This window comes from Patella vulgata, chromosome 4 (assembly GCF_932274485.2).
Source record: "Patella vulgata chromosome 4, xgPatVulg1.2, whole genome shotgun sequence".
Taxonomy (NCBI): domain Eukaryota; kingdom Metazoa; phylum Mollusca; class Gastropoda; family Patellidae; genus Patella; species Patella vulgata.
In genome coordinates this window covers 13,809,394-13,835,558 of record NC_065882.2, presented here as the reverse complement: position 1 = coordinate 13,835,558, position 26,165 = coordinate 13,809,394, and the positions used below count along the sequence as shown (strand labels likewise).

The window sequence follows — 26,165 nt, the reverse complement described above, 5'->3', positions numbered from 1 at the left end:
AAATTGTGGACAGACGTCCGGACGGACAAACAGGGGCGACGGCAATATACGTCCACATGAAAATGTGGGCGTATAAAAAAATATCATGCATATTTAACAGTTCAGTTGTCTTTCCGCAAAAAAGAGAAATCTAATTAATTGTTACGGTATGTAGACATTTTAAATTCAAAGAAACGTAGGACATTAATGCAAAAAAACGTCTAGTTTGTGCCGAGTGGGCGTTAAACCACAGTTACTGGAACATTTTTGTTGATATAGACCGTACCGTCCTAAAACCTGAACCGCCGTACGGTACAAAAACTAGTACAAAATGGAAAACCGGGTTTTTTTTCTCATTTTCTGTTTAATGTGTTTCTTGTCATTGTTCAGAACATGTATCCCAGTGTGTACAATTCTATAATTAATTACGTACCGTTATTCAGATCGATATACACATCCACAAGAAACATAATTACAAAACTAGTATAATTACCGTTCAAAGCGTTCAACTTTGTAACTTTAGCTACCATCTTGTTACGTCATAATATGTCGTGAACTCGATATAGTTTTAGCTACCCCAGTTCTCGAGTAGAAATCACGACTTCAATTTTTCTAGTTACGAACGCACTGCTGATTGTTCTTTGTAATTTATTTACGTAGTAAACGTCAACAACCTATAGTTTGAGTTGAAAATCCTCTCGACCCTACTGCTCGGTTACAATTGGCATCCCAAAAAGGATTGCCAGCGAGTTTATGGTAAGAATTTTCGGCAGTATTTCAGTAATGTACCTCTACCAGTTCCCGTGATCGTAGAGACTTGACATTTTCAGGGTGTGTTCATTGGGGCTAGCCAAATTTTAGCCGAATCGGTCAATAACTTTTTATTTTACCGTAGTTTAGCTTCCATAAGAGATAAGTTTATCCGATTTTGACGCTATTTAAATTTTGTTTGTCGGCTATTTAGACTCGAATAACAAGACACTAAGACGGGTTCCGACATGACACGCATAAGGAGACGGTCCTGCGCATTTTATGACGTCTTATGTGGATTGTGGGTACCTCTGTCGCAGGGGCGGATCCAGGATATTTTGAAAGGGGGGCGTACTTTGAGGGCGAAGCCAGAATTATGAGCGCCGCAATATGTTCAGTAGAAATGACGGAAGTGGTAATAAGGGAGACAACTCTGTCAACTGGCCCGAATGGATCGGCATTACGAAAAAGTGTGCCGAATGAGTGGTTGACACATAAAAATATTTATAAAACAAAAACATAATTGGGAAAATACTGATGTAAAGTTTATGGAGTCAAGGATAATTTATTGTGTAAAATACACGTGCTTGGAAATTTACTAATTGAATCATATACTGTAACCACCCAATCATATCAGTTATTGCTCAGATTCAGGGTTATGCATAACCTGATCTGTGCGTGATGTCAATATGGGTCCTATAAAAGAGACTCTGTGAGGCCTTTAAGATCAGATAGCATTGGGTTCCGGACAGATACCATCTGAGTTCCTAGAGACTGCTGCTGAATTCTCAGGGAGGGTAGACATCGCCTTGGTTCTTTAGATGACCATAATTATGATGTAGCGGCTTCCTGAGTCTAGACATGCTGATTAGACTTTTACAGGAGTTGGGGTTGAGAGAAAGATGTTAAACAATTCCGGTTTGTCAAAAATGACCCAATTTATATTTGATAAATGCTTCCGCAGAGGCCAACAAATTATTTGCACCGTGCACAATTTTGGCTGCAACTTCTGAAACCCTATTATTTTATGAGTGGGACAAGAAAATTTACTTTTGGGATATGTAAGAGTCAGGCTGGAATATTTAAGAGTGTGACTGGCATATTTAAGACTGTGACTGGCATATTTAGGAGTGTGACTGGCATATTTAAGCGTGGGGCTTGGTTATTTAAGATTGAGACTGAAATATATGAGTGCGTGACTGTCATATTTAAGAGTGGGACTTGGCTATTCAAGAGTGAGGCTAAGATATTTAAGAGTGTGGCTGGGGTATCTGAGGGTGTGGCTGGGATATTTAAGATTAGGACTTCAATAAGAGTGGGGCTGGGAATTTAAGAATGTGACTGGAAATTGTGCAAGTGGAGCTGGGGTATTTGAAAGTGTGACTGGGATTTTTAAGAGTGTGGCTGGCATATTTAAGAGCTGGGCTTGAACTTTTAAGATTAGGACTTTGTTAATTAAGAGTTGGACTAGGATATTAATGAGTTGGGTTCGGATATTTTAAAGTGGGACTAGCAAATTCGGAAAGAAGGCAAGATCGATCATATTAATTATGGAGATACTTTTAGCAATTTCTACTGTTATAATGCTAATGTTTGCTCGGAAGCAACTTTGTCACGAATATTTGTTGGGCTGAACCGAGATTGGGGATATCTAAGTACAGGCCACGATGGTAAAACTTGTCAGATGGTCATTGAAAAGTCTTTCTTCGCCAGCATAACCGAAGTCGAGGACTTTATCTTGCTTATAAACATGTACGTAAAATGAGAATATCCTAGAATTCCGGTAAGAAAAACCTTATATCATGTTTTCTTATGGGAAAAAACCCAACCCTGGACGAATAGCCCGATACCGGTTTAAAGAAAAAAACCTTCAGAAGAAGAACCCCAAATTCCTCTATATATATTCAGACCTCAAGTTATTCCGGGCATAGAATATACCCCAAAGATCAAAGAGATTTACCGTTACAGGTTTATAAATACATATAACGTATAAAAACATCATTGGATTGGTTACTCCTTTTGCGCCGTGTTGGTGTCAACGTGCCAGCCAATTCCTGGTCACCAAGACGTTCGTTTGACTCGGACGGCCAACCAATGTCACTTGGTTTTATGGGCGCCTCGCCAATCATGTCGTTATATTATATTATGAGGCGCCCCCCCCCCCAATGGTGAGGCATCCATAAAACCAAATGACATTGGCTAGGCTCCCAACCACAACCCGACTGAGGGGGCGCCTAAAACGCGACATGATCTGTGTGGTTTTTTTTTTAAACAATATTTTATTCAGAAATTGAAAGGGATTGAGGAACAGACATAGCCTATATGACCTCTCTCCTAAAAATGCAAGAATTAATATGGATATGTAAAAGAAATAAATGAGTAAACAACAAAAGAAATAAATGAGTAAACAACAAAAGAAATAAATGAGTAAACAACAAAACAATAAAATGAATACTTAATCATCAACATTTTATATATACATATTTACACATTGGCTACGCAGTTGTTCATGTTTGCATTTTAATCGATATAGATGTTACACTGATCTTAAAACCTTCTGCTGATGTCAAAAAACGTGTGGACCTTTTCAAAGATTGCTAAAGAAATATGACTGCTGCTTACACCGTATAACAGATTATGTGTATTGATAAAATTCGGTGGTAAAAGATTTATAGATATTTTGCGTGCATCTGAATGTAAGGAGCAATGTAAAAGAAAATGATCGATATCTTCGAAGGAATGACCGCTATCACACTCGGGGCTGTCCGAAATATGCCTTAAGAATTTATGCCCATTTAGGTCACTGCAAGAGAGACGAAGACGACTATGTAATATTTGATTTTTACGTTTGCCAAAGTTGAAACAAGGTGGTATATTTTTATCTTTATCAGTTATTTTAGTTTTAAATTTACTTATAGAGGTCGAATTTTTAATATTTATATCAAGGTTATTCCATTGTGGTAGAAGGTATAAAGGATTTAGAGAATAAAGTTGTTGGACAAAAGTAATCAGTTAAATTATTGCTATTACGAAGAGTATATGGAGTTTTAGAAAACTGGATTAAATTGTGGAGGTATGGAGGGGTTAGCTGATTAATAATTTTGTACATTAAGATGAGTTTGTGACGCCTTCGCCTCTCTTGCAGAGTGATAAATCCTGTTTCTTCATATAATAACCTATGACTGGTACCCTTCACCGCCCCGCATATAGTCCTGAGTGCATCTAGTTGTAAGTGTTCTAATTTATTTTTTAGTTCGTCTGTGCACCCATCCCATATTACGTCACAATAGTCAAAATGAGGAAGAATAAAAGAGGTATATATAGTTTTCAAGGTATTTCTATTAAGGCGGTGTTTTAAAGACCTAAGACAATTAATCATTTTACTCGTTTTAGTCAAAATAATGTTAACGTGTTTGTCCCATTTGCAGTTTTTCTGAAAAGTCAATCCCAAATGCTTGTGTTGGTAAACTTCTTTAATAGGAATTCCGTTCAAATTTAGTGTAGGTAACAATGGGTCTCGTTTAGTAGTCAGTGCAAATATTCAGTTTTCAGCGGGTTAAAGGAAACCAGCCACGTTTTTGCCCATTTGTTTAGCATTTCAAGATCACTATTTAAGACAGTCGCGCATGCGGTTGGGTCCTTAATTTTTAGATAGATGCTAGTGTCATCCGCAAAAAGTCGAATATTCGATTTTATGTTCTTAACGATATCATTTATATATATAAGAAAGAGAAGGTTCTTTTCCAGGAGGGGCGCCCATGATGACATGATTGTTGGGCCGCACATAATGCATAATGTCGAGTGAGATTGGTTGGGCGCCCACGACTTGATCAATGAGGCGCCCTAAACGGCATGATTGGTGGGTTGCTTTATCCCGGAGTGGCGCACATAATGCCGAGATTGGTGGGTCGCCACAACCAAATCACCATAACAGAGCCAACTGGAGATTGTAGGAAATTGTCCAGGTCAAATTCACGATGTGCATGAGATTGATTCAAGTCCACGCAAGGCATGATAATCTTTAAAATTCAAACAAGTCGCACTCTAACACGATTCCGAACTTTTTCGTTTTTCTCATAAATTATTATAGGTACGCTAAAGTCGTATTGCTTTATTCAAATTTTATAATTTTCATATCAAAATATCATAATACGCCAATATCGCAAATTTGTCCTTAAAATTGAAATTTTCTGTCATTTCCATAGTTCCTCTCCCCAGTTGCAAACCCTGTTTTCCAAAATTCTATGGAGGGAAGAGCATCCTAGCCCCTTCTCTAAAGGGAGGCGCGTCCACGGTGCCGTTCGCCGTGGAACGCCAAGTGTAGGTACATCGGAGGCCCCATCGGCGCCCCTAGAAGCCCTTGCCCGCCAACATTTTTGAGGCCTGCTGGGTGGTGACATTATTGGTTTGGTGGGACCTGCTAAGTGCTAATATCCAGCGAAAACGTTTCGCGCCCAAACTCAGTATCATTCTTTGACGATCTAGAACACGCCTTCGCTAGAAAAGAACTCGCCCAAACTCTCATCGTATATATTAGCACGTGCATTTCCTTACACACATTATTTCTGTTTACTCGTAGGCAGTCAAAGTAGAAATATCAACGAGGTAAGTGGGGTTTTATTTACACCATGAGGGACTCGAATTTCAGATTGACACGTAGCTACGACAACGTTGCTAAAAACGTCGAGATAAATTTGATGTCTGTTATAAGGGTCAAGAGATGAGATATACTATACTTTCAATGCCTGTCTAAAGTAAGCACCGCTTGAGAACAGACACTAAGCTAGTTGACCGACATTTTAAGTCCTAAATCGACGGTTTTAGTCGAAAATATTATGTATATTTCGAAAATTTTTGAAAAATATTTAACCCGCATCCATTCAATAAAATTGAAGTGGTTTATTTGTTCTTTCTGGTGTATACGACAGATATGTGGTGTATACGACAGATATGTGGTGTATACGACAGATATGTGGTGTATACGACAGATATGTGGTGTATACGACATATGTGGTGTATACGACAGATATGTGGTGTATACGACATATGTGGTGTATACGACAGATATGAAACGGAGTAGAACAGCATTACAAAATAGTATACTAATTTTGGTATATGGCGGCCATTCAGTGCAAAGATCTATTCTCGAAGTATGAAGTAGATGAATCTCTGTGTGGAGGGGAAGTGCGGTATACTGTTTTGAGAGGGGGGGTTGGATGGCTGAATGGTTAGCGTGCGCGCGCTGTATCATAAAGTCTGTCATTGAGTCGACTGGCGTGGTTTCGAATCCCCGGTTGTACGTGGCAAGGAGTAGGGTCGCCTGTCCAACCTCGTGGGTTTTCTCCGGGGCCTCCGGTTTCCTCCCACTGCTAAAGACCCCTACGCGCAAGCGAATTATGTAAATAAAAATTAAACCATATGTTAGTCCCGAAATGTCCTAGTTTGTGTCGAGTGGACGTTAAACCCCATTTCTCTCTCTCTCTATTTTGAGAGAGAAGGGTCAAGATATATCTAACTTGAATGTAGCTAAGATATCTCGTCTCATTTCTGGACCAAGCTGAAATATTGTAGCCTGGACATGGCCTCGTTACACTTGGTACATTCATTGAAACTTAGTGCAAGTAAAAATGATCTCTCAAACGAACAATTTTTAACACATTTGTACTCAAATAAATACTTTGAACAAACAATGAAGTATGAACCATTATTATAGTCACCAAACAGTTTCTCTTTTAGTTTGAGGTAATACATTTTACATTTTCAAAGCGACCTGTTTTATATGGTCATGCCGTTACCCACGTAAATCTCGAGTAGCCATTGGATTTTTCAAAATCATAGAATTATGGCCGTAAGTTTTCATTTCAATGTTGAGTAGTTAATTATGTTTAGCTGTGAGGAGGGTCACGGTGGCTAAGTGGGTAAGATGGGTGTGCGATCCCTGCATTGGCCGAGAAAGTTCATCCAGATTTTCCGGCGTGGTTCCCCCCCTTGTCAGTGATACAGGACGGAGGGCCTGACAAGGACAGAGCTGTCTAGTCGTTCGGAAGGGACGAAAATCCGAGGTCCCGTGTACACATTGGCGTGCGCGTAAAAGATGCCTTGACAGTTGGAATTCGATATAAGAGTAGGCCGTAGTGCCGCTGTCCGGGCAAAATTTCCCCTCATAGCACACTATGCCCGTCTTCAGCCCAGTTCGGAGCAGAACAGTAGGATGTTAAACCCCATTTTATTATATTTCCGCTATGAGTAATAACTTTTTGAGAGCCAAATGAATTTTAAATCAACATTACACAACCTGAGCAAAGGATGGTTTAGGTACAATCCACCAATGTGGCCCGAGTCGAAGACTGAAGCTATCAGCAGTGAAACAATTTCGACTCTGGATCTTAAACATACATTATGCAAGCGCTAAATCTGTCTATTGCAGGTCTTTCTTTAGGCCTGAAATGTTATCTAAATTATTAGACATTCATTAACTTATCCATACCATAATCAACTCTCGATGGCATCGCCAGCCTGCGATCTTAAGTGGATTGTGAGCCGATTTACTGCATAACTTTCTTTCTCGATTAAACGATTAAATGGATAATCGAGACTATTCTGTTTATCGTACTGACTTTAGTAATGATGACCGAGGCTAGGCAGAAATTTCATTCGCTTATTTTTCGGTTCATAGTGGATCAATTTGAATGAAATTTTCAGCAAATTGCCTTTACGTTATCTAGTTTTTAACTATTATAGTGAGAACTGCCAACTCGTTATCGAATCTCCCATAATGTATCTATCTTTAACGTTCTCGCATACTCCTCGCAGTGTTTCGTTTGTTTATACCTAATCCCACCAAACGCTGCTTTAACGAAGGCAAATTTCTGTTCCAAATTATGACTAGTCAATGGTCCGATTAACAACCAATAGCTAACTGCGTTACAAAAGCATTGCGCTTAAAACAGCTTCAAATTGGAACAAATATATATTTTTACATAACGTTACGTCATGACTCGCGCTTTTATTATGCCCAATATTGCAGAAAAACTAATTGCGTGACAAACGAGGCTATCAATTGAAAACAATGTAAACAATACCTTAAATCACTGTCCAAAAGTTTTAGGGAAGACCTAAATTAAACGAAGGGCTGTCATGTTGTTGTACTTGGGATAGATTTGATTGAACGGGAATAATAGACAAACTCCCTCAAAAACCCAAGTATCGGAAGCCAATCCAGCAATGGCCAGAGAGCGATTTCTCTGGACATTGCTTCAGGAATATGCGTTCTCGTGGCTACTTGGAATTGTGTTCCGTGGAGCGGTCCATGTATCATGGCATATTAATGTTTTAATTCAATAAAACGCATAGCTTGGAATTTCAACACATCAGGGGAGTAACGGTGGCCCAGTGAATGAAAGACTTTGGCTCGCTATCCTGGAACTTCATCAAATTTTCCGGCGTGGCCTCCCCTGTCAGTGGTGTAGGGCGGGGATCCTGGCTAGGGATAACGTATAGTCGTTCGGATGGGACGAATTGGCGTGTACGTAAAAGATCCATTGGCAGTTGCAATTCGATTGAGTAGGCCGTAGCACACTGTATGGTGTAAGCCCGTCTCCATTAGCCCAGTCGAAGCAGAACAGTACGACGTTAAACCCCATTTCATTTTTTTAAGGTATAATTTATTGTGGAAGCCATGAAGCAACTGATTGTTTTATTACTGGTGGTGGTATGTCATCTATTAACCACGGAAACTCGACATGGTAAACTTATAACTTTTATCGAGAATATAAATGGCCTTAACCCTTGGACATCTCAAAACTGATTCCGTCTAGCGCTTCAAACTGAGAAATACCTCTTAGCACATACCTCTACACGGTGGCTAAGTGGGTAACGCGCTGACTCGCTAGTCTGGAGGTCACGTTTTCGATCCCAGCATTGGCCGAGAAAGTTCATCCGGATTCTCCGACGTGGTTTCCCTTTGGTGCAGGACAGATGGCCTGACAAGGACAGCTGTCTAGTTGTTCGGATGAGACGAAAAACCGAGGTCCCGTGTACACATTGGCGTGCGCGTAAAAGATCCCTTGGCAGTTGGATTTCGATATAAGAGTAGGCCTTAGTGCCGCTGTCAGGGCAAAATTTCCTCATAGCACACTGTATGGCGTACGCCTGTCTTCATTAGCCCAGTCGGACGTTAAACCCATGTCATTTCCTAGACCTCTATTTGCTCAAACCCTGGGAGTGCTAAATTTCATTTTGTCATTTGTTTCTTCGTCAGTTTCATTAGGTGACTTTAATAACACTTAAAAATCAAATATCCCCTACTTTTTTTGAATAGTATACTAATTTAATTAATTGTTGACTTGCCTAATTATATGAAATGAGGAAGCTTAAATACAAAATGACAAGTTGGTGTGCACGTAAAAGAACCCTTATCAGTTGAAAATCCGTTTTGGCAGTCAAATTAAGACAATCCGCTACTAGAGAGCCTAGCACCAATAGCACTGAAGTTAATTCTTTCAGAGTCGTGTTTAATTTGGCCTTGCACATAAAATACCCAGAATCAGTTAAGAGTATATGTTTAAAAAATGGAATAAATCCAAAATGCAGCCAAATAGCTCCGGGATATTGGAAAATGGTGAAAATGGCAGATACCGGTCTTGGTTGTATCACGGTTGGATCAGAAAAGTACGGAACGTTCCTATTTTATTTGATTTCCCGACGTGGTTAACCCTTGTCACTGGTGGAGAACGGAGGGCCTGACAAGGACAACTGGCTAATCCTTCGGATGAGACGAAAAACCGAGGTCCCGTGTACACATTGGAATGCACGTAAGAGATCCCTTGGCAGTTGGAATTGGATATAAGAGTATAGACCGGGAGCCCAGGGGGGCCAACCTAGCTGAAAAGTGTACCAATTTTTTTCTATGTTATCAATGCATGTATATCTGGTATCAGAATGTAAGTCTGTTGGGTTTCCGGTGGTGGGTGTGGTACAGATTTCAACTAATCTAGCCTAGCTGCGGTCTGGAAATTAGAAAACGCTTGTCAGGGATACTCTACCACTACAAATGTCTGACAATTACATAGCTCTATCAGGGGTAACCCACCACTAGAAATGTCTATTAAAAGTGTTTTTGTAACACCTGAAGATGTACGGTACATTGCTGTACGATTTTCATGTCGTACACTTTTGAGCTAATCTAGCCTAGTTGGACGGCGGGGGGGGGGGGGGGGCATTTTGGGCGTGGAATACCACACCCACCACCAGAAACCCGGCAGACTTGCGTTCTGATCCCAGATATACATGCATTGATACCATATAGAAGAAAATTGGTACACTCTCAGCTAGGTTAACCCAATGGGCTCCCGCTCTAGTAGGCCGTAGCGCCGCTGCCCGGGTAAAATTTCCCTCATAGCACACTGTATGGCGTATGCCCGTCTTCATTAGCCCAGGTTAGGAGTAGGACGTTAAACCCCATTTTATTTGATTTCAGTTTGATCCAGGAGAAAACTAAACGTTTCATTTTATTTGTGTTTTACAGTTCGATCTATGGGAGAAAACTTGGAGAAACGGAACAGAGCTGGTGATTATATAAAAGACAATTATGGAGGTTATGACGCGTGGTTCCCCCTTGTCCGTGATGTAGGACGGGGGGCCTGACAAGGACAGCTGTCTAGTCGTTCGGATGGGACGAAAAACCGAGGTCCCGTGTACACATTGGGTTGCACGTAAAAGATCCCTTGACAGTTGGAATTCAATAAAACAGTAGGTCGTAGTGCTGCTGTCCGGGTAAAATTTCCCTCATAGCGTATGCCGTCTTCATTAGCCCAGTTCGGAGAATAGGACGTTAAACCCCATTTCAATTCATTTCCATTTAATAAAATAGAGGTAGAACCGCATTAGTGTACTAAATTGTGGATATGGTGATTTATTACCTGAAGATTCCAATGCTTCTTGTAGAAAACTGGAAAGTTCCGATTCCTATTGCTTTTAGGTTTTGTTTGTTAAATATACAAATAGCTGTGGCTCTAAGACACTGGTTCGCTAACCAATAAGTCGGGAGTTTCGGTCCCGGTGCTGGATGATAAAGTTTCCAGCGTGGAAAAACAGAGGGCCCGTATACATTTCGGCGTGCACGTAAATGACCCTTGACAGATTGAATTCGAAATGGAGTAGATCGTAGTGTCGCTATTCGGGGAAAAATTTTACTAATAGCACAGTGGTTTCCCCTTGGCGGTGGTGCAGGAAGGAGGGCCAGACAAGGAGCGCTGTCTAGTCGTTCGGGTGGGACGAAAAACAGACCCAGGGTATACATCGGCGTGCACCTTAAAGATCCCTTGCAGTTGAAATTCGATATGAGTGGGCCATAGTGCCGCTACCCGGGCAAAATTTCCCTCTTGGCACACTGTATGGCGTTGGCCATCTTTATTAGCACTATCGGGGCAGAAAAGTAGAATGGTAAACCCCATTTCATTTGTTACAGGTAAAGACAAGCTTAGGACACTACGTCAATCTTTAACGTCATCGGTGTTAACAGATGGTCTAGCTCCGACTAGTGACACTGATGGTAGTAGCACATCGACTCGTTTAGAACCGAGGTAACGACTGAAGGATACTCACTGAAAATTCGGCCGCTGATTAAGTTCTGTTTTAATTTTGGTGTTCGTATACTTTTTTGGAAGCCGATGTTCAGATCAAGCACTGCATTAGTTTTGAGTGTATCGATGCTTTTGTGATTGCTGGGGGGGGGGGGGTAGGTAGGTAGGTAGGTAGGTATAGCCGTAAAGCTCAAAGAACAATAAGTGACGTTGATTGGATAACCATTTGGGATGTAATTGCAGTACTCCATACTTCTGGCCGATAAAAGTGCACGCGGAGTTTAAGAATGGTTTAGCTATTTTCGTGGGGTTTAAGAATGGTCTAGTTGTATCAGTGGTGCTGTACGGACAGGGTGTATAAGAAACTGTGCATAGTCGTGCGGATGGGACGAAAAACCTGTCGGGGATTTGACTTTCAGAATACAAAATTTGTCTTAAAACGAAACTAAAATGTCCTGCCATTTAATAGGCTAAAAATGATGCTTAAGGTACATGATTAGATTATCGGGTTAATCTTTGTCGGACTGGTTAAATGTACTAATTGGATGGGAACGTTAAAGATATGTTGCTTTGGAATTAAATTCCGTTTTCCCGTAAGCTCCTTTGCGTTTTGAATTCAATGCCATTCTCCGAACTTTCACATTGGACTAAACAAAAGGTTCCGGGTTTTTTGGGTTTATTTTTCAGATTAACCACAGAATGTAAAAATGTGAATAAAGAGTACAGAACGGCCAACGGTAGCTGTAATAATTTACTACATCCGTCTTGGGGCCAGGCTGATGCACCGTATGTTCGTATGGCGGCTGAATGTTACGATGACGGTAAGTTTATTTTGGTCTATCTACGACAGCAGAGATATAAACAAATTTATCAAAGACCGCTTATCTGCCCTTCCCGGGAAAAAAAATAAACGCTTTTGAATTAAACCAAAGCCCGTAGTGGATTTAAAGGCAATTTGATTGGTGCTTGTCAATTTTAGATACTCAAAGTTTGATGAGGGTAGTATCCATGAGTACAAAAATGACTCAGTAAAGCCACAACTATTCTGTTTTCAGAACACGTGTAAAAAAATTATTCGAGGAAAAAAAATTATTTACAAGCCGAAAATATTTGGTTGCCCTGTGCAAAGTCTGTTAGTATCACACTTATGTTTTGAAATTTTAAACTAAAACACCTTCAAGTGATTCAAATGACTATTTGTCAAAACCCCATAGGACATAAAATGCATTTGGTGTGGCCTAACCAGGAGGTTCCAGTTTAATTACTGAGCCCGGGTTCCACTCGTCAGTGGTGCTGGACCTGACATAGTAAAGAGTCTATAATTTCGGACTTGACGTAGAGGCAAGTTCCACCCGTGTACTTGTCAGCGTGATAATTGATCTCATATCTGATATACTGTATGGCTTATGTCAGTCTGTGTTTTTCTTTCATTGGACTGGGGGTTGGATGGCCGATTGGTTAGCACGTGCGCGCTGTATCATAAGGTCTGTCATGGAGTCAACTGGCGTGGTTTCGATTCCCCGGTAGTACGGCACCAGGAGTAGGCTCGCCTGTCAAACCTCGTCGATTTTCTATGCGCAGCGAATTATTGAAATGTGTTTGTCACGAAATGACCTAGTTTGTGTCGAGTAGACGTTAAACCCCATGTCTTCCACTCTTACTCTCACATTGGCCTGGTTGGTGTAGGAAAGCTGGACGCTAAACCCAATTTCGTTTCCGTCTTCAATAACCAGGATGGTTCAGAAAAAGTGAGTTAAAACCCGTGCCCACCCCTTTGTATCGATATGCAATGAAATTAGCTGTATTTTGTTTTTCTTCTATATCTAGACGACTCCATACCAAGGCAACTGAGTGCATCCTTTACGCCTCTACCAAGTGCACGAGCTGTATGTGAAGCCATACACGGATCATTGAGTAATCTATCACCAAGACATAGTTTGATGGTTATGCAATGGGCGCAGTTTTTGGACCATGACACGACTTCAACTCCGGCTGAAAAAGGTGAGCAAAATATTGATTTTTTTTCCCAGGGGAAGACAATAGTTCGGCATTCGCAGATCTTGATTTTTAAAATGTAAAAATGAATGAAATTGGTCCTTAAGAACACGCTCAGTTTGAAGATTCAACATTTTAAAAGCCAGTCAGGTCGGACACATTTCAAGGGAAGTAACTATCAAATACAAAAGAGACTTCGGCTGTTAAATCTCTCCAGTGATATTTTTTGACCTATAATATACGTTTATTTGTTTTGTATACTGTCAATGTTAACTTCCTTATTTCAGTTGTGAAAAGTGAATGCTGTGATGGTATGACTAGCAGTTACGCATACACCGAGTAAGTTTCTTTTAGTGAATCGCAGTTACTGGTACGATCTGACGTAAATAACGATGTCGGGAACCGATGATCTAGTTACTAAAATTTTGGGCTTTATACCGGATATTATTTAAATTTTCTAAAAACAAAAAACAGAAATGACCGGCACCAGATGGATGGTTCCTGACAAAGTTTGAAATTGAGTTTCTGTGACTTGTGCTTTATACCCAGGCGTGTATTCGATGCTATAAATAACGTGTAAATCGGCATTGGTATTCTCTAGCCACTTGTATAAATTCTAAGTCGAACACAATTAGTCCGCCACTGAATGGCCGAATGGTTAGCGTTGTATCATTGAGTCAACTGGCGTGGTTGTACGTGACAAGGGGTAGGGTCGCCTGTTCAACCTCGTGGGTTTTCTCCGGGGTTTCGGTTTCCTCCCACTGCTAAAGACCCCTGCGCGCAAGCGAATTATTGAAATAAAATTGAACCATGTGTTAGTCCAGGAATGACCTAGTTTGTATCGATCGGACGTTAAACACCATTCCCCCCCCTCACTGTGAACTATTATTTTCCCGTGTTTAAATTTCGACGTCGGCCCAATAAAGCCGGACACCAACGTTGTTAGCCGACAAAGTGTTGGGGTGGGACGAAAAACTGCTCTTATAGGGTGACCCACCATAAATAAATATCTCCATATATCTCCATATATCTCGACAATTACGCCACAATATTTATATATATGCCAAGCCTCAAATCAGTTTCACACAATTATAGTCACTAAATAAACGATCATGTTGTACTTAATAAGCTATGACCATTAATCATCTATAAATAATAGACTGAAAACTGGTTCCAAGTGTCGTCCATAACATCCAGACACTTTTGAGTAAAAGATAGGTTACGTGCCCTTGTTTTGAAATTAGTCTCGCTTAACCAGTCTATCGACCATTCTACGTCTGATTGACAGGTCGGGATAATCAAGACTACTTTTTTACGAAACATAACAGAAAGCTAGAACAAGAAATTGAATTTAGAAATAAGCACGTTAGGTAGCTCAACAATCGTTTTACGAACCTTGTAAAAGTAAAATGAAACTACTGCTAGTATCATGTTCCTGTCTAACCCGAGTGATTCAGAGATATTATTTGTACTAAACCAAAAGACGCCGCTCTTAACGGTACAGTTAATGATAAAGCGATTTAAAAAATGAAACGAACGTAATTTCTAAATCTGCTGTAATAACCAAGCAACTTAATTTCACTGCTATTCAAAACCGTCAACAATAAATTATTTACGGCTGTAATAGTTGATAGATTTGTAGAGAATTGCACGTGCCATGGCTATTTATAGTATCATACTATCAGAAAGTTGGTCTCGGCACGGCGAATGTGTACTCTTCAGTGGTAGTCTCGAACTATCAGCGGTGGACTTTATTTCTGTAGAGTACATGGGCCAACATATCTTAAAGGCACCCAATGTTAGTTGAAAGTTGTATAGCATTGCACATAAAAGTTCAAATGTCTTACATGACTCGCTGGATACACCTGGATAATCAAATTTATTCGCCTTTGCGCAACCATTGAAAAGTATGATCAATTGCAACTTGGTGCTGTCGGGAAGACGGATAAGGACCCACTTTCAAGGAACCCGATAGCAGTGATCCGAATCCATGAAAAAGTGATCTCCTGTTTATATCTTTCAGAGGAAACTGTTTTCCCATTTTCATATCGAACGAAGACTCCTTTTTCAAGACAAATTGTTTGAGTTTCGGCAGATCTAGATCATTTGGAAAAGATTGTAAGTTTGATTTTGTATTTCGGTGATCTATTTTGGCCACATCTTCCAACGGTCGAGCTCGTGTTTTAGGTCGTTCGTTTAACGTCCGATTTTTCCGAGTGATATCGCAGACAAGTGCCTTGGACCATCGTGTAAAATGCAGGGGTATCACTCCTTCTCGCGTGGATGCCCCATTTCCATTACAATGCCTGTCAATTAACAATTTGCAAACGAGCCTTGTTGCAACCAGCTTACACCCAGTAAATCTTGACAAACAAACCTAGCTCTCGGCGTGGAAATAAGATGATTCCCTTTTTAGAGGAGCAGGTCGGGTCTGGTCTAGGCTGGTGGTTTTGGGTGTCTGTATATAGGAGGAAGGTGGTTGGCCCTTGGAACCATATCTGGAATTGTTCCAGGTTCGGTCCTACGGGGTTGTGGTCATCTTGGTTCGGTCGTGATGGTTCTTTCTCGTTTTGTATTTTTGAAATTCTAGACATATGGCATATATATCTCAAGACTTTTGGATATCATTTTTAGTACCAAGACAACAGTTCAATAGTATCACGGCGTTTGTAGATGGTTCTGTGGTATATGGAAGTTCAGATGATGAAATGATGGCTTTAAGAACTGGCGTAGATGGTAAGGGCACAGTTCGGAAATTTATAACATGGACCGAGGGCATAGTTCGTCTATTTAGTCTGCTCTACATCAAATCCCGACCGATCGGCGATTTTCATATCCAAACACAGGGTGCTAAAATCGGTATAATTGCCCATATATGATCGGCCTGGTTTATCTATAGGCGGAAGCCTAGGATATCACTGTCATAAACCTTTTACATGCATAAGCTTAAATACCCTTCACCATCCCCATCTGTGTTCAACTGTGTTTAAAACTCAAATTATTAGTTCATCTTCTAGTAAAGTGGGTGGAGAATTACGACGGACCTAGGGTCTTTCTTTTTAAATAAGACACTGAGTATGAAGCAACACTCTACTTATAAACTGTAATGTATTTCTTTACAGGACTGTTAGAAACCTCACCCGGTGATCTATTACCTGAAGATACCGATGCCTCTTGTAGAAAACCAGAAGGTTCCGATTCCTATTGCTTTCTAGCAGGTATATTTGTTACACATTGTATGGTTTCTGGATTATATTAACCGACTCTTTCTGGCAAGGACGACCTAATGGGCCTTTTTGCCCGTACAGTCTTGTTTCTGCTTCTGACTGTTTTTCAACGAAAATGGTTCGTTTGCGTGCATGCAGATGGTCACACTGGGACAGGATATTCGCCCCGAACGACTAAAGGCTGTTAGTTATGTACCACGGACGGGGAACAACCAAATCTGGAATCTTTCTCGGCCAGCACTAGTATCCAACCTGGGACCCGTTTAGAGTCGGTGCCTCACTCAGTCTATAAGCGTGGCTGCCGTAATGGCGAAGTGCAATTCTGACACTCTGAATCTAAAACGTAATAATTAGAAAACCTACTCCTTGTTTTGGTTTCAGGTGATGCACGTGTAAACGTGTTTCCAGGACTAGCTGTGTTACATACCCTATTTGTCCGCTTCCATAACAAGATCGCAATGGAATTAAAACAACTCTCCCAGCTATCACAGATATTTAAGGTCGCGAGATTAACCGACGAAGACATCTTCCAGACGTCGAGAAAGATCGTATCGGCTGTTATTCAACACATCACATACGACGAATTTCTACCAGTCCTACTGGGACCAGAACTTATGAAGAAATACAAATTGAATGCTCCGTACCATTACGACTCGTCCATCAACCCGACTATTATGAACGAATTCGCTGCGGCTGCTTTCCGTTTCGGACATTCAATGATTCCAGATAATTTGAAGATCGCTGGAACAGACGTCCCAATCCACGAACTTTTCTTCCGAACCGATAGCGTAATCCACAATTTTGCCGACATTGTCAATAATCTGGTTTCGGAGCCTAGTGAAAAAAGTGATCGATTTGTGACCGAAGAAATGGCGGATCGTTTGTTCCAAACGCCTAATGGTTCTCTCGATATAGTCTCGCTCAATATCCAAAGAGGTCGTGATCATGGATTGCCTCCCTTCAATGAGTACCGTGAAGAATGCGGTCTACCACGACTTTCATTTTCTGATCCCGAGTTTGGAAGCTGCGGTGATCTCCTCTCGAAAGTTTACGAGTGAGTTTCTTTTTATTTTATTGGTTTCAGATAGACCTGCCTAGGTCTTATTTTTAATCCCCCCCCACTCTCTCCCCACACAAACACGTACTATGTCTATCTTGACTAATCGTTGCATACCATATCGTGGAAGTGATTGGCAGATGCTGTCATTATATAGAGAAGTTGCTTTAACGTCCACGCGAAAGAAAACTATATATCTTTTCGGGACTAGGTACAATGTCATTTCATTCATTTGCGCTTTTTTGTCAGAGACCTGGGGGAATCACAAGGGCACCCTAGAGGATGGACAGGCGACTCTACTTGTCGGCTTCAAGTTTGGCGTGTTAACCACGCCACATAAACCAAAATGCTACTATCGTTAGTCCACAATTTACCTCGCTTAGCTGACTTAAATCGTTACTTTCATAATTAGAAAACCACAGTACTTTAGACCAATTCCTTCATTTGCTGTTCTACAGTGTCATCGTAGTTGGACAGTTCCACGGTATTCAGGCCTGGTTTCCCTCCTGGTGACGTGTTTGGTCGTTCAAATTGGACTATGTTAAAGATGCACTCCCAGTTATACTAAACCAAAACCATAGCACACGTGAAAATTCCCGTCTTCATTAGACCGTTTGGCGAAGAAGGGCAAGAGTGTGTTAAAACCCCAATTTCATTTTTTCTGTTTTCCAGGACCGCTGACGATGTGGATATATTTGTTGGAGGACTCTGTGAAAGTCCTGCACGTGGTGGTGTAGTGGGACCAACGTTTGGTTGTATTATAGGACAACAGTTTCATAATTTAAAATATGGCGATCGTTTCTTTTATGAAAGTACTCATTCGGCTTCTGGATTTACTCAAGGTAGATATTTTTATTCAGATTATCAGAATGGGATTGGTGATTAGCCTATTTAAAAACTCTATCCCGGAAACTGAGTTTTGAATAAGGTATTCTGGGAATATGTGGAGACATAGAATACAACCATATACGTAGTCTACAATATGATATGACGTCACCTCCCATGACAGTCGTCTAATTCTATATGGAGTGGAGGCTTTCTGAATTGTTGAAAACCACTCAAAAATCAATATTTAAGTATTAATGACTGCCGAGCCCAGGCCCACATTTGTCATTCAGTTAGGCCACTGGATTCGCGTAATCCAGAATATTTCGTGACCAAATAGACCTGGTAAAACCTGTTAGTTTTTCAAAGAAGTTTGTATAAGTTCTGGAACAAGTTTTTATACACATCCATGTTACAGAGGCGAATATTGTCGTCCGCTCGGTCCGTCCCATTTACTTATTCCGTCTAGAGAGTAGTTAAAGGAGCTAAATCGCTAATATTTGGGACCTACAAATTGACACAAATGGTTCGCAACGCATCTAATGTAATATGAATGTATGTAAACTGATTTACATTAAATCGTTTTTTTTTTTACTGCAATTTCTAATCAGTTATGTTCGGCGAAAAAAGCTAGAAATCTCCATCGAATGGCAATCTTTAACTTCTGGTTATTCCAGTCTACGCCGATTGTATTTATTGCGCATGCTGTCCGGATAAGAATATGACGTCATCGTTTGACATGCATGACTTGTGGAGTATGTCTAGCCTCGTTCATCAAGTCCCTCGTTACAAATGGCCTTGAAACGCAGTATGGTACACGATTCGTGTACCAATGGTAAAATGGTTTTCTCTTAAATATTAGATATAAGAAGCCCATCTTTCCCTGTAAGATCACAACATCAATGTTGATTTAAATTGATAAATAATTTTGTGTTTTTGTCGAAGACTTTGGATGATGTTGAGTTAGACCTGGCTACTTTTAATTTGTTTTTCAGATCAATTAAACATGATAAAGAAGATTCGTTTATCAAAGATTCTGTGTGACCATGGTGGTATTAATAGTGTCACAGAGAATGCATTTCTAAAAGAATCAGACAGGTAATGAGTTATTCCCCTTTGTGATATCATTTAATGACGTGATGTAATGTACAGGGACCATAACTTAGAAGCAGAAATATTTTAAGAATGGCAGCCCTTTTTGCGAAGGGGGTGGCCGAATGGTTAGCGCGTGCACGCTGTATCATAAGGTTTGCCACTTAGTCAGCTGGCGTGGTTTTGATTCCCCGGTTGTACTGACAAGGAGTAAGCTCGCCTGTCCATGTCCAACGTCGTGGGTTTCCTCCCGTTTCCGCCACTACTAAAGACCCCTACGCGCAAGCGAATTATTGAAATAAAATTGAACCATGTTAGTCCCGAAATGACCTAGTTTGTGTAAACTAAGCGTTTAACCCCTTTCTGTTTGCGAAGAGCTAAAATTTGTACTTGGGAAGGGGTGCAATGAATAACGTCTAGTTGTTCGAATGAGAACCCCGATGTCTCTTGTATACGATGGGATGCACGTTATATCACCTGGCTGAAATTAGAATTACGAGTAGCAGAAAACGCCCCCCCCCCCACCCATAACACAAGCATGACTCCATGATTGCAGTTTATATCACTGGAGTGAATACAAAACGTTACAAATGAAATGAAATGGGGTTTAACGTCCTGTTTTGCTCCGAAACAAAATGTTACATGAATTGTTTGTCGCATGGATAAGTTGTTCTTTAAATGTAGCAACAAGTGACGTAGACTTATCGACCCCATTATTGCAACTTAATGCAGTGTGACAGAATTATTACGCTTAGAAGAATTTCTCGTTAATTGTTCTATAAACCCTGTCAAAAATCGCTACATATTTCTAGCTTCTAAATATTAAATCGGAAGGAAAAAATGACGAAAACCTCGAACAGCAAATTGATTGGCAAAAAGCCGTGTGACAAGAGATGGTGGGTATTGATTATAATATAGTATTACCCTTTAGTTTTAACAAGACTTGATAATCAAGAATAGACCACGTTTATAGAGTGGAGTTTCAGAAAACGGAATATCATTGGGGAATAGAAACTATGGTTATCACATGTTAAGAGGGTTATAACTTAAAGGAGCTAAGTCGCTAATATTTGGGACCTAGAAATTGACACAAATGGGTCGCAACGCATACAATAATGTAATATGAATGTATATAAATTGATTTACATTCAATCGTTTCTGTTTTTACTGTTATTTCTAATCAGTTAGGTTCGGCGAAATACGCCAGTATTCTCAATCGAATTTCAATCTCTAGCGTCTGGTTTTTTCAATCTACGCCGATAGTATTTATTGGGCATGCTCTTCAGATAAGAATATAGCGTCACCGTTTGACATGACTAAAGTCTTGTGGAATATGCCTAGCCTCGTTTTTCGAGTCCCTTATTACAAATAGCGCTGAAACGCATTATGGTACACGATTCGTGTACCAATTGTAAAATGTTTATTTTGTCTTAAATATTGGATATCAGAAGGTTATCTTTTCCCGGTAAGATCACAACATCAATGTTGATTTAAATCGACAAATAAATCGTGTTTTCAATGTCGAAGATTTTGGATGATATTGAGTTAGAGACTTAGCTACTTTAAATAAAAATAACGTCTTTAGGACGGAGTTTTCGGGAAGCGGACTATAAATGGAGATTAGAAGTTCTGGTCCCTTTTGCCATACTAATATTAGGTGTATGCGTCGGGGGGGGGGGGCGTGTCGTTATTTCAACAGAATTTCGTGAAATCGACTGAAATGATAGAATATAAGCCAGAGTACGGGAATTCGATGATTGGTTTTGTCTAACTCGCCGAATACTTGAATCTGTACAATCCGATATTTTGCTTGTAAAAAAAAAAAGCAAAAGACCCCCTTTGACATTCTCGAAACCCCTCAGTTTTGGCTCATATCTTCTAGTCTAAATTATTTTTATTTTCAAATGCTGTGCTAAATATAATAGCAGGTAAAGAAGAGCACAGAAAACTCGCAGTCACCTCACATGACAAGAGCATCTCATTTCGCTCTGTCCACAATGTAAACTGAAACAAGCTTTGTGTAATTTTATCTTTTTACAACTGTTGCTTTAGGTTGACGTGAGCGGAAAATCTGTTCATGAAAACTGATTAAAATTCCATCCTGAACAAATGAGTCGATTATTAACGCTTTTGGAAACCTTCCCAGATGGATAAATTTCCGATTTTAACTACACGATTGCATGTTAGATTGTATTAAAAATTAGTGACAAACAACCTAGCGAGTGGAGAAAGATGAACATACAAACTGGAGTTTTATTTCAGTTTATCGAACGCTTGCTGAAATACCTAAACTCCCAATAGATCATTGTTTAGATTTTCAGTAATAAGTAAATGCTAGAATTTTGAAACATTTTTTGAATTTAATTATGTATTCATTAGGCTGCTTTGTGCAGAAAAGTAGGCGGGTAAACGAGAAAGGCGGGCAAGTGGGTTTGAGGTCCTCGACACAAACTAGGACATTTCAGGAACAACATATGGTTAAATTTGTCAATAATTCGCTTGCGCTTTTTATATTGGGGTCTTTAGCAGTGGCAGGAAACCGAAGGACCCAGAGAGAAGCCGCAAGGTTGGACAGGCAACCCTACTTGTCACGTACGACCCGAGTTGACTCGATGCCAGACCTTGACACAACGCGCACGCACTAACCACTCCCCCCCCCCCCTCCCACACACGCAAAGTCGTTAAACTCATTTCGTATCCAAATTTTATTTCCTCGGCTTAATGACTCGGTCAATTTTTCAGGTATTAGTATAAAATCAAAACAAATATTCAGTGTCCATATCCTAACACATGTGGTGTATAGGTCACAAGATCTGTCATCGTTACTCATGTACAGAGTATTCCCAAGCTTGTAGGTGGCAAAAAAAAACCCAAGATCACATCCTAAAGACTGTGCATTCTCTCTGTGATATCTGGATTCCAGTCCAGTCATTCGGATGGAACGAAAAACCGAGTTCCCGTGTACACATTCCTTGGCAGTTGGGACTCGATAGCACACTGCAGTATGGGGTGTCCGTCTCCATTAGCCCAGTCGGAGCAGAACAGTTGGACGTTAAACTTCATTTCATTTTCCTCTAGATTCCAATGGTATATTTTCAAAAAATCGGAGCCTCGGTGGATTGGACGTTGGCTCGCTAGTCTGGAGGTTCCATGTTCGATCCCTGCTTTTCATCGGTGTTTTCCGGTGAAGCTTCCCCCTTGTTAGTGGTGCAGAACAGAGGGCCGTCTAGTCGTTCGGGTGGTACGAGGACCCGTGTACACCATTGGTGAGCACGTTAAAGATCCCTTGGCAGTTGGAATTCGATACAAGACTAGGCCGTTGTCCAGGATATAATTTCCTTCATAGCACACTATGGCGTAAGTCCGTCTTCATTATTTCAGTCGGAGCAGAACAGTACGACGTTAAACCATTTCATAAAGTCGAGGTTCGTGTACAGTTCAGATGAGACGAAAATATGAGGGCCCCCTCCCTCATAGCACTGGGGGGGGGGGCTGCCGAATAGTTAGCACTTGCGCGCGCTGTATCATACGGTCTGTCATTGAGTCAACTGGCGGGGTTTCGATTCCCCGGTTGTACGTGGCAAGGAGTAGGGTCGCCTGTCCAATCTCGTGGGTTTTCTCCGGGTCCTCCGGTTTTCTCCCACTGCTAAAGACCCCTACGCGCAAGCGAATTATTGAAATAAAATTGAATCATGTGTTAGTCCCGAAATGACCTAGTTTGTGTCGAGTGGACGTTAAACCCTCTCGCTCTCGCTCGCTCGCTCTCTCTCTCTCTCTCTCTCATAGAACTCTGATTTGCGTATGCCCGTCTTCATTGGTCTAGTCGGTGCGGTAAACTAAAATTAAAGATCAGTGAAAGATCAGTAATAAGCAATGTATCTAAAACGAATTTATCATGTAATCCTTTTACTTTTCAGCAATCCACGTAAACCATGTTCAACTATATCAAATTATATCCGGTCATTATTTGATATGTAGACCTTGAACTCTGACCTACTCTATATAAGGTGTTGGGAATAAAAAAAAAGTTTAAAAACAGTTTTCTTTTTCTATTGTAAACAAAACATTGCAAGACTTAAAGCCCGCCATGAGGCTTTTCCGCGCAGGTTTTCGCAGGTTTTTTTGAAAACCCCCCATTACATTTGCATTAGACTCTTTTTGCGGAGAAAGCTATATCGGAGATGGTCCTGCACATACGTCATAAGGGTTCGGGTTAGCGCTCGCCCTGTTTACATCTCGGACTTTTGACGAAATCACTTTGCAAGACTTAAAAGCCCGTCATGAGGCTTTTCCGCGCAGGTATTCGATGGTTGTTCGAAAAACCCCCATTACATTTGCATTAGACCGACTCTTTTCGCGGAGAAAGCTAGATCGGAGATGGTCGTGCCCATACGTCATGTGGATTGTGCGTGTGGGTAAGGGTAAGGGTTAGCGCTCGCCCTGTTTACATCTCGAGACTTTGACGAAATCTGCAGGTCCTTACCATACCCCACAATCCACATAATGACGTCATATGTTCTAAAATATGCAGGATCGTCGCCGACCTAGCGTTCTACCTTTTTCGCATCGGTAAATAAAATGTTAAACATGAAAGGTGCGATTGAGGAAGCCTAAGCCTAAATTGTACGGAATAATATCGGAAATCATTATCATCAACTTAAGCATGAAATTTCTGGTGGTCAGTGTACTTAAGAGGAGAATAATGCTGGTTTGCACCGAATGCCCCCCCCCCCCCTAATTAGAAATTTAATTAACATGCAAGGTGCGACATTGGAACAAGGTGTAAAATGTAGGGACTGATCATAGGATTCACAACCACTAACTTAAGAATGAATATTTAGGTGGTAAATGAACTTAAGAACAGCAGATGTGACCAATTACCTTAATTTTTCCTTTATCTCGTGATCTATTCCAAGTATATTGCACAAAACTACATGGACATTTTTTAAGGTAATTGGTCACATCTGCTGTTCTAAAGACCCCTACGCGCAAGCGAATTATTGAAAAAAATTGAACCATGTGTTAGTCCCGAAATGACCTAGTTTGTGTCGAGTGGACGTTAAACCCCGTTCCCCTCTGATTAATCCTGGTGTGGGCCGAGAAAGTTCATCGGTTTTAGTAAGCGGTGCAGGACAGGGCCTGGCTAGTGATAACGTATAGTTTTTCGGATGGGTCGAAAAATCGAGTACCGTGTGCAAAATTTCCCTCGGTAGTCCACTGTATGCCCTTCTCTATTATCCCAATCGAGCGCAGCTAAATAGGGCGTTAAACCCCTGTCCGAAACAAAACGAATACACTTGAACCATATTAAAACCGTCAGTGTCATGTATTCTACTGAACGGCATAACTTGCATTTTCCAATGCAGTTGACCAAAAGTGCCCTGCAGGTCGGAGCAGAACAGTGGGACGTCACTCCAATTCTGTTAATCCAAAAGTGCCGCCTCCATAAAGTGTCGGTGTGGTGGGGGGGGGGGCCGGGTTGGATGGCCGAATGGTTAGCGTGCGCGCGCTGTATCGTAAGGTCTGTCATTGAGTAAATTGGCGTGGGCTCTCTCTCCCTCTCCAAGTGTTGTCGCTCGGTGTAGATAGCTCCCAGCCCCTGACTGTCAGGCGTCAACTGGAACACTTTATTTCACAGATGGCCCTTAGATAACGACCAACAAAAGGCGATTGGAAAAGGATATTTTGTTTACTGTAACCACGACAACCACAAATGTCGAGCATATAGTCCAAACCATGAACTGTATTATTCCATTAAGATATCTCGTGTTATGGAGTAGATCGTTCCCAGGTTAATATATCCATAGCAACGTACGACTGGATAACGAGGAAATCGATAACTGGATAAACGTGTCAAAGGATGTGTTTATATGTCGTGTTATTAGCCACTGAAGCTTCGTCCATTTTTACACGATCGATGAAAACGAACGTCGGCCATTAAATGCGATATCATATGCGGAGGCGGACGTTAAAAGGGCATCGTCAGATATACTATTTGCAGTGTTGTAGAATTAGGTGACGTCCCAAGAATGGCCGGTCATTTGGGTGTTTAACACGTGCGCTTAAGATCATAAGGTCTGTCCAGAAGATGCATATGTCGTGGATCGACCCCACATTCTTACGTGACGAACATATCTCTGTAAATACCGAAGGGAATTGAACCACTTTTTAGAGACCAACTATCAGAATATTGTAGAATGCAACGGTTAAAAAAGTCTCAAATGACATCTGAGAATTTAAGCTATTATCGTTCTTCCAGTAATTGGCGCCTTGGTGTGACGTAATCTCCGTAAATTGTAACTCGATCATACTGGACATACAACAGATTCTTTAAAAAAAAAAAGTTCATTTATATTCTTTCCCATTTAAACATTTGAAATGGTGGATTGCAACACAGCTAACACATGTAAAAACACCCAACTGTCACGGATGATTAGCGTCTAGCTATATACATCATCGCGAGCCATATTAGATCTGGGCTGATTTCTTGTAATGTTGTACCAGGTGCTCCAGAAAATGACGCCACACTTGTTCCTACGTCACGGTGTTATTCTGAACGTACAGAGGCGATTCTGAACTGAAAGGAAATGGGGTTTAACGCCCTGCTTTTCTGCAGCGGGTAGGCTAAGGAATATGCCCGGGCAGCGGCACTATAGC

At 40.9% G+C, this 26,165-nt stretch overlaps 1 protein-coding gene across 2 annotated transcripts; it reads left to right on the top strand.

Annotated features, from left to right (window-relative positions):
- Positions 1 to 5,249: 5,249 nt before the first annotated feature.
- Positions 5,250 to 23,544, top strand: LOC126818155 (chorion peroxidase). Of its 2 annotated transcripts, XM_050545375.1 has the most exons (14): positions 5,250 to 5,334; positions 8,387 to 8,474; positions 10,256 to 10,297; positions 11,198 to 11,312; positions 12,000 to 12,133; positions 13,140 to 13,313; positions 13,595 to 13,646; positions 15,331 to 15,425; positions 15,942 to 16,043; positions 16,430 to 16,525; positions 16,916 to 17,588; positions 18,264 to 18,433; positions 19,412 to 19,514; positions 23,426 to 23,544. In XM_050545375.1, exons 2-14 carry the CDS (start codon positions 8,408 to 8,410, stop codon positions 23,484 to 23,486), a joined length of 1,884 nt encoding a protein of 627 aa, XP_050401332.1. In that variant the 5' UTR covers positions 5,250 to 5,334; positions 8,387 to 8,407; the 3' UTR covers positions 23,487 to 23,544. The 2 variants fall into 2 exon arrangements, with proteins under 2 accessions (XP_050401332.1, XP_050401333.1); XM_050545376.1 differs by lacking the exon at positions 10,256 to 10,297.
- The last annotated feature ends 2,621 nt before the right edge of the window (positions 23,545 to 26,165 follow it).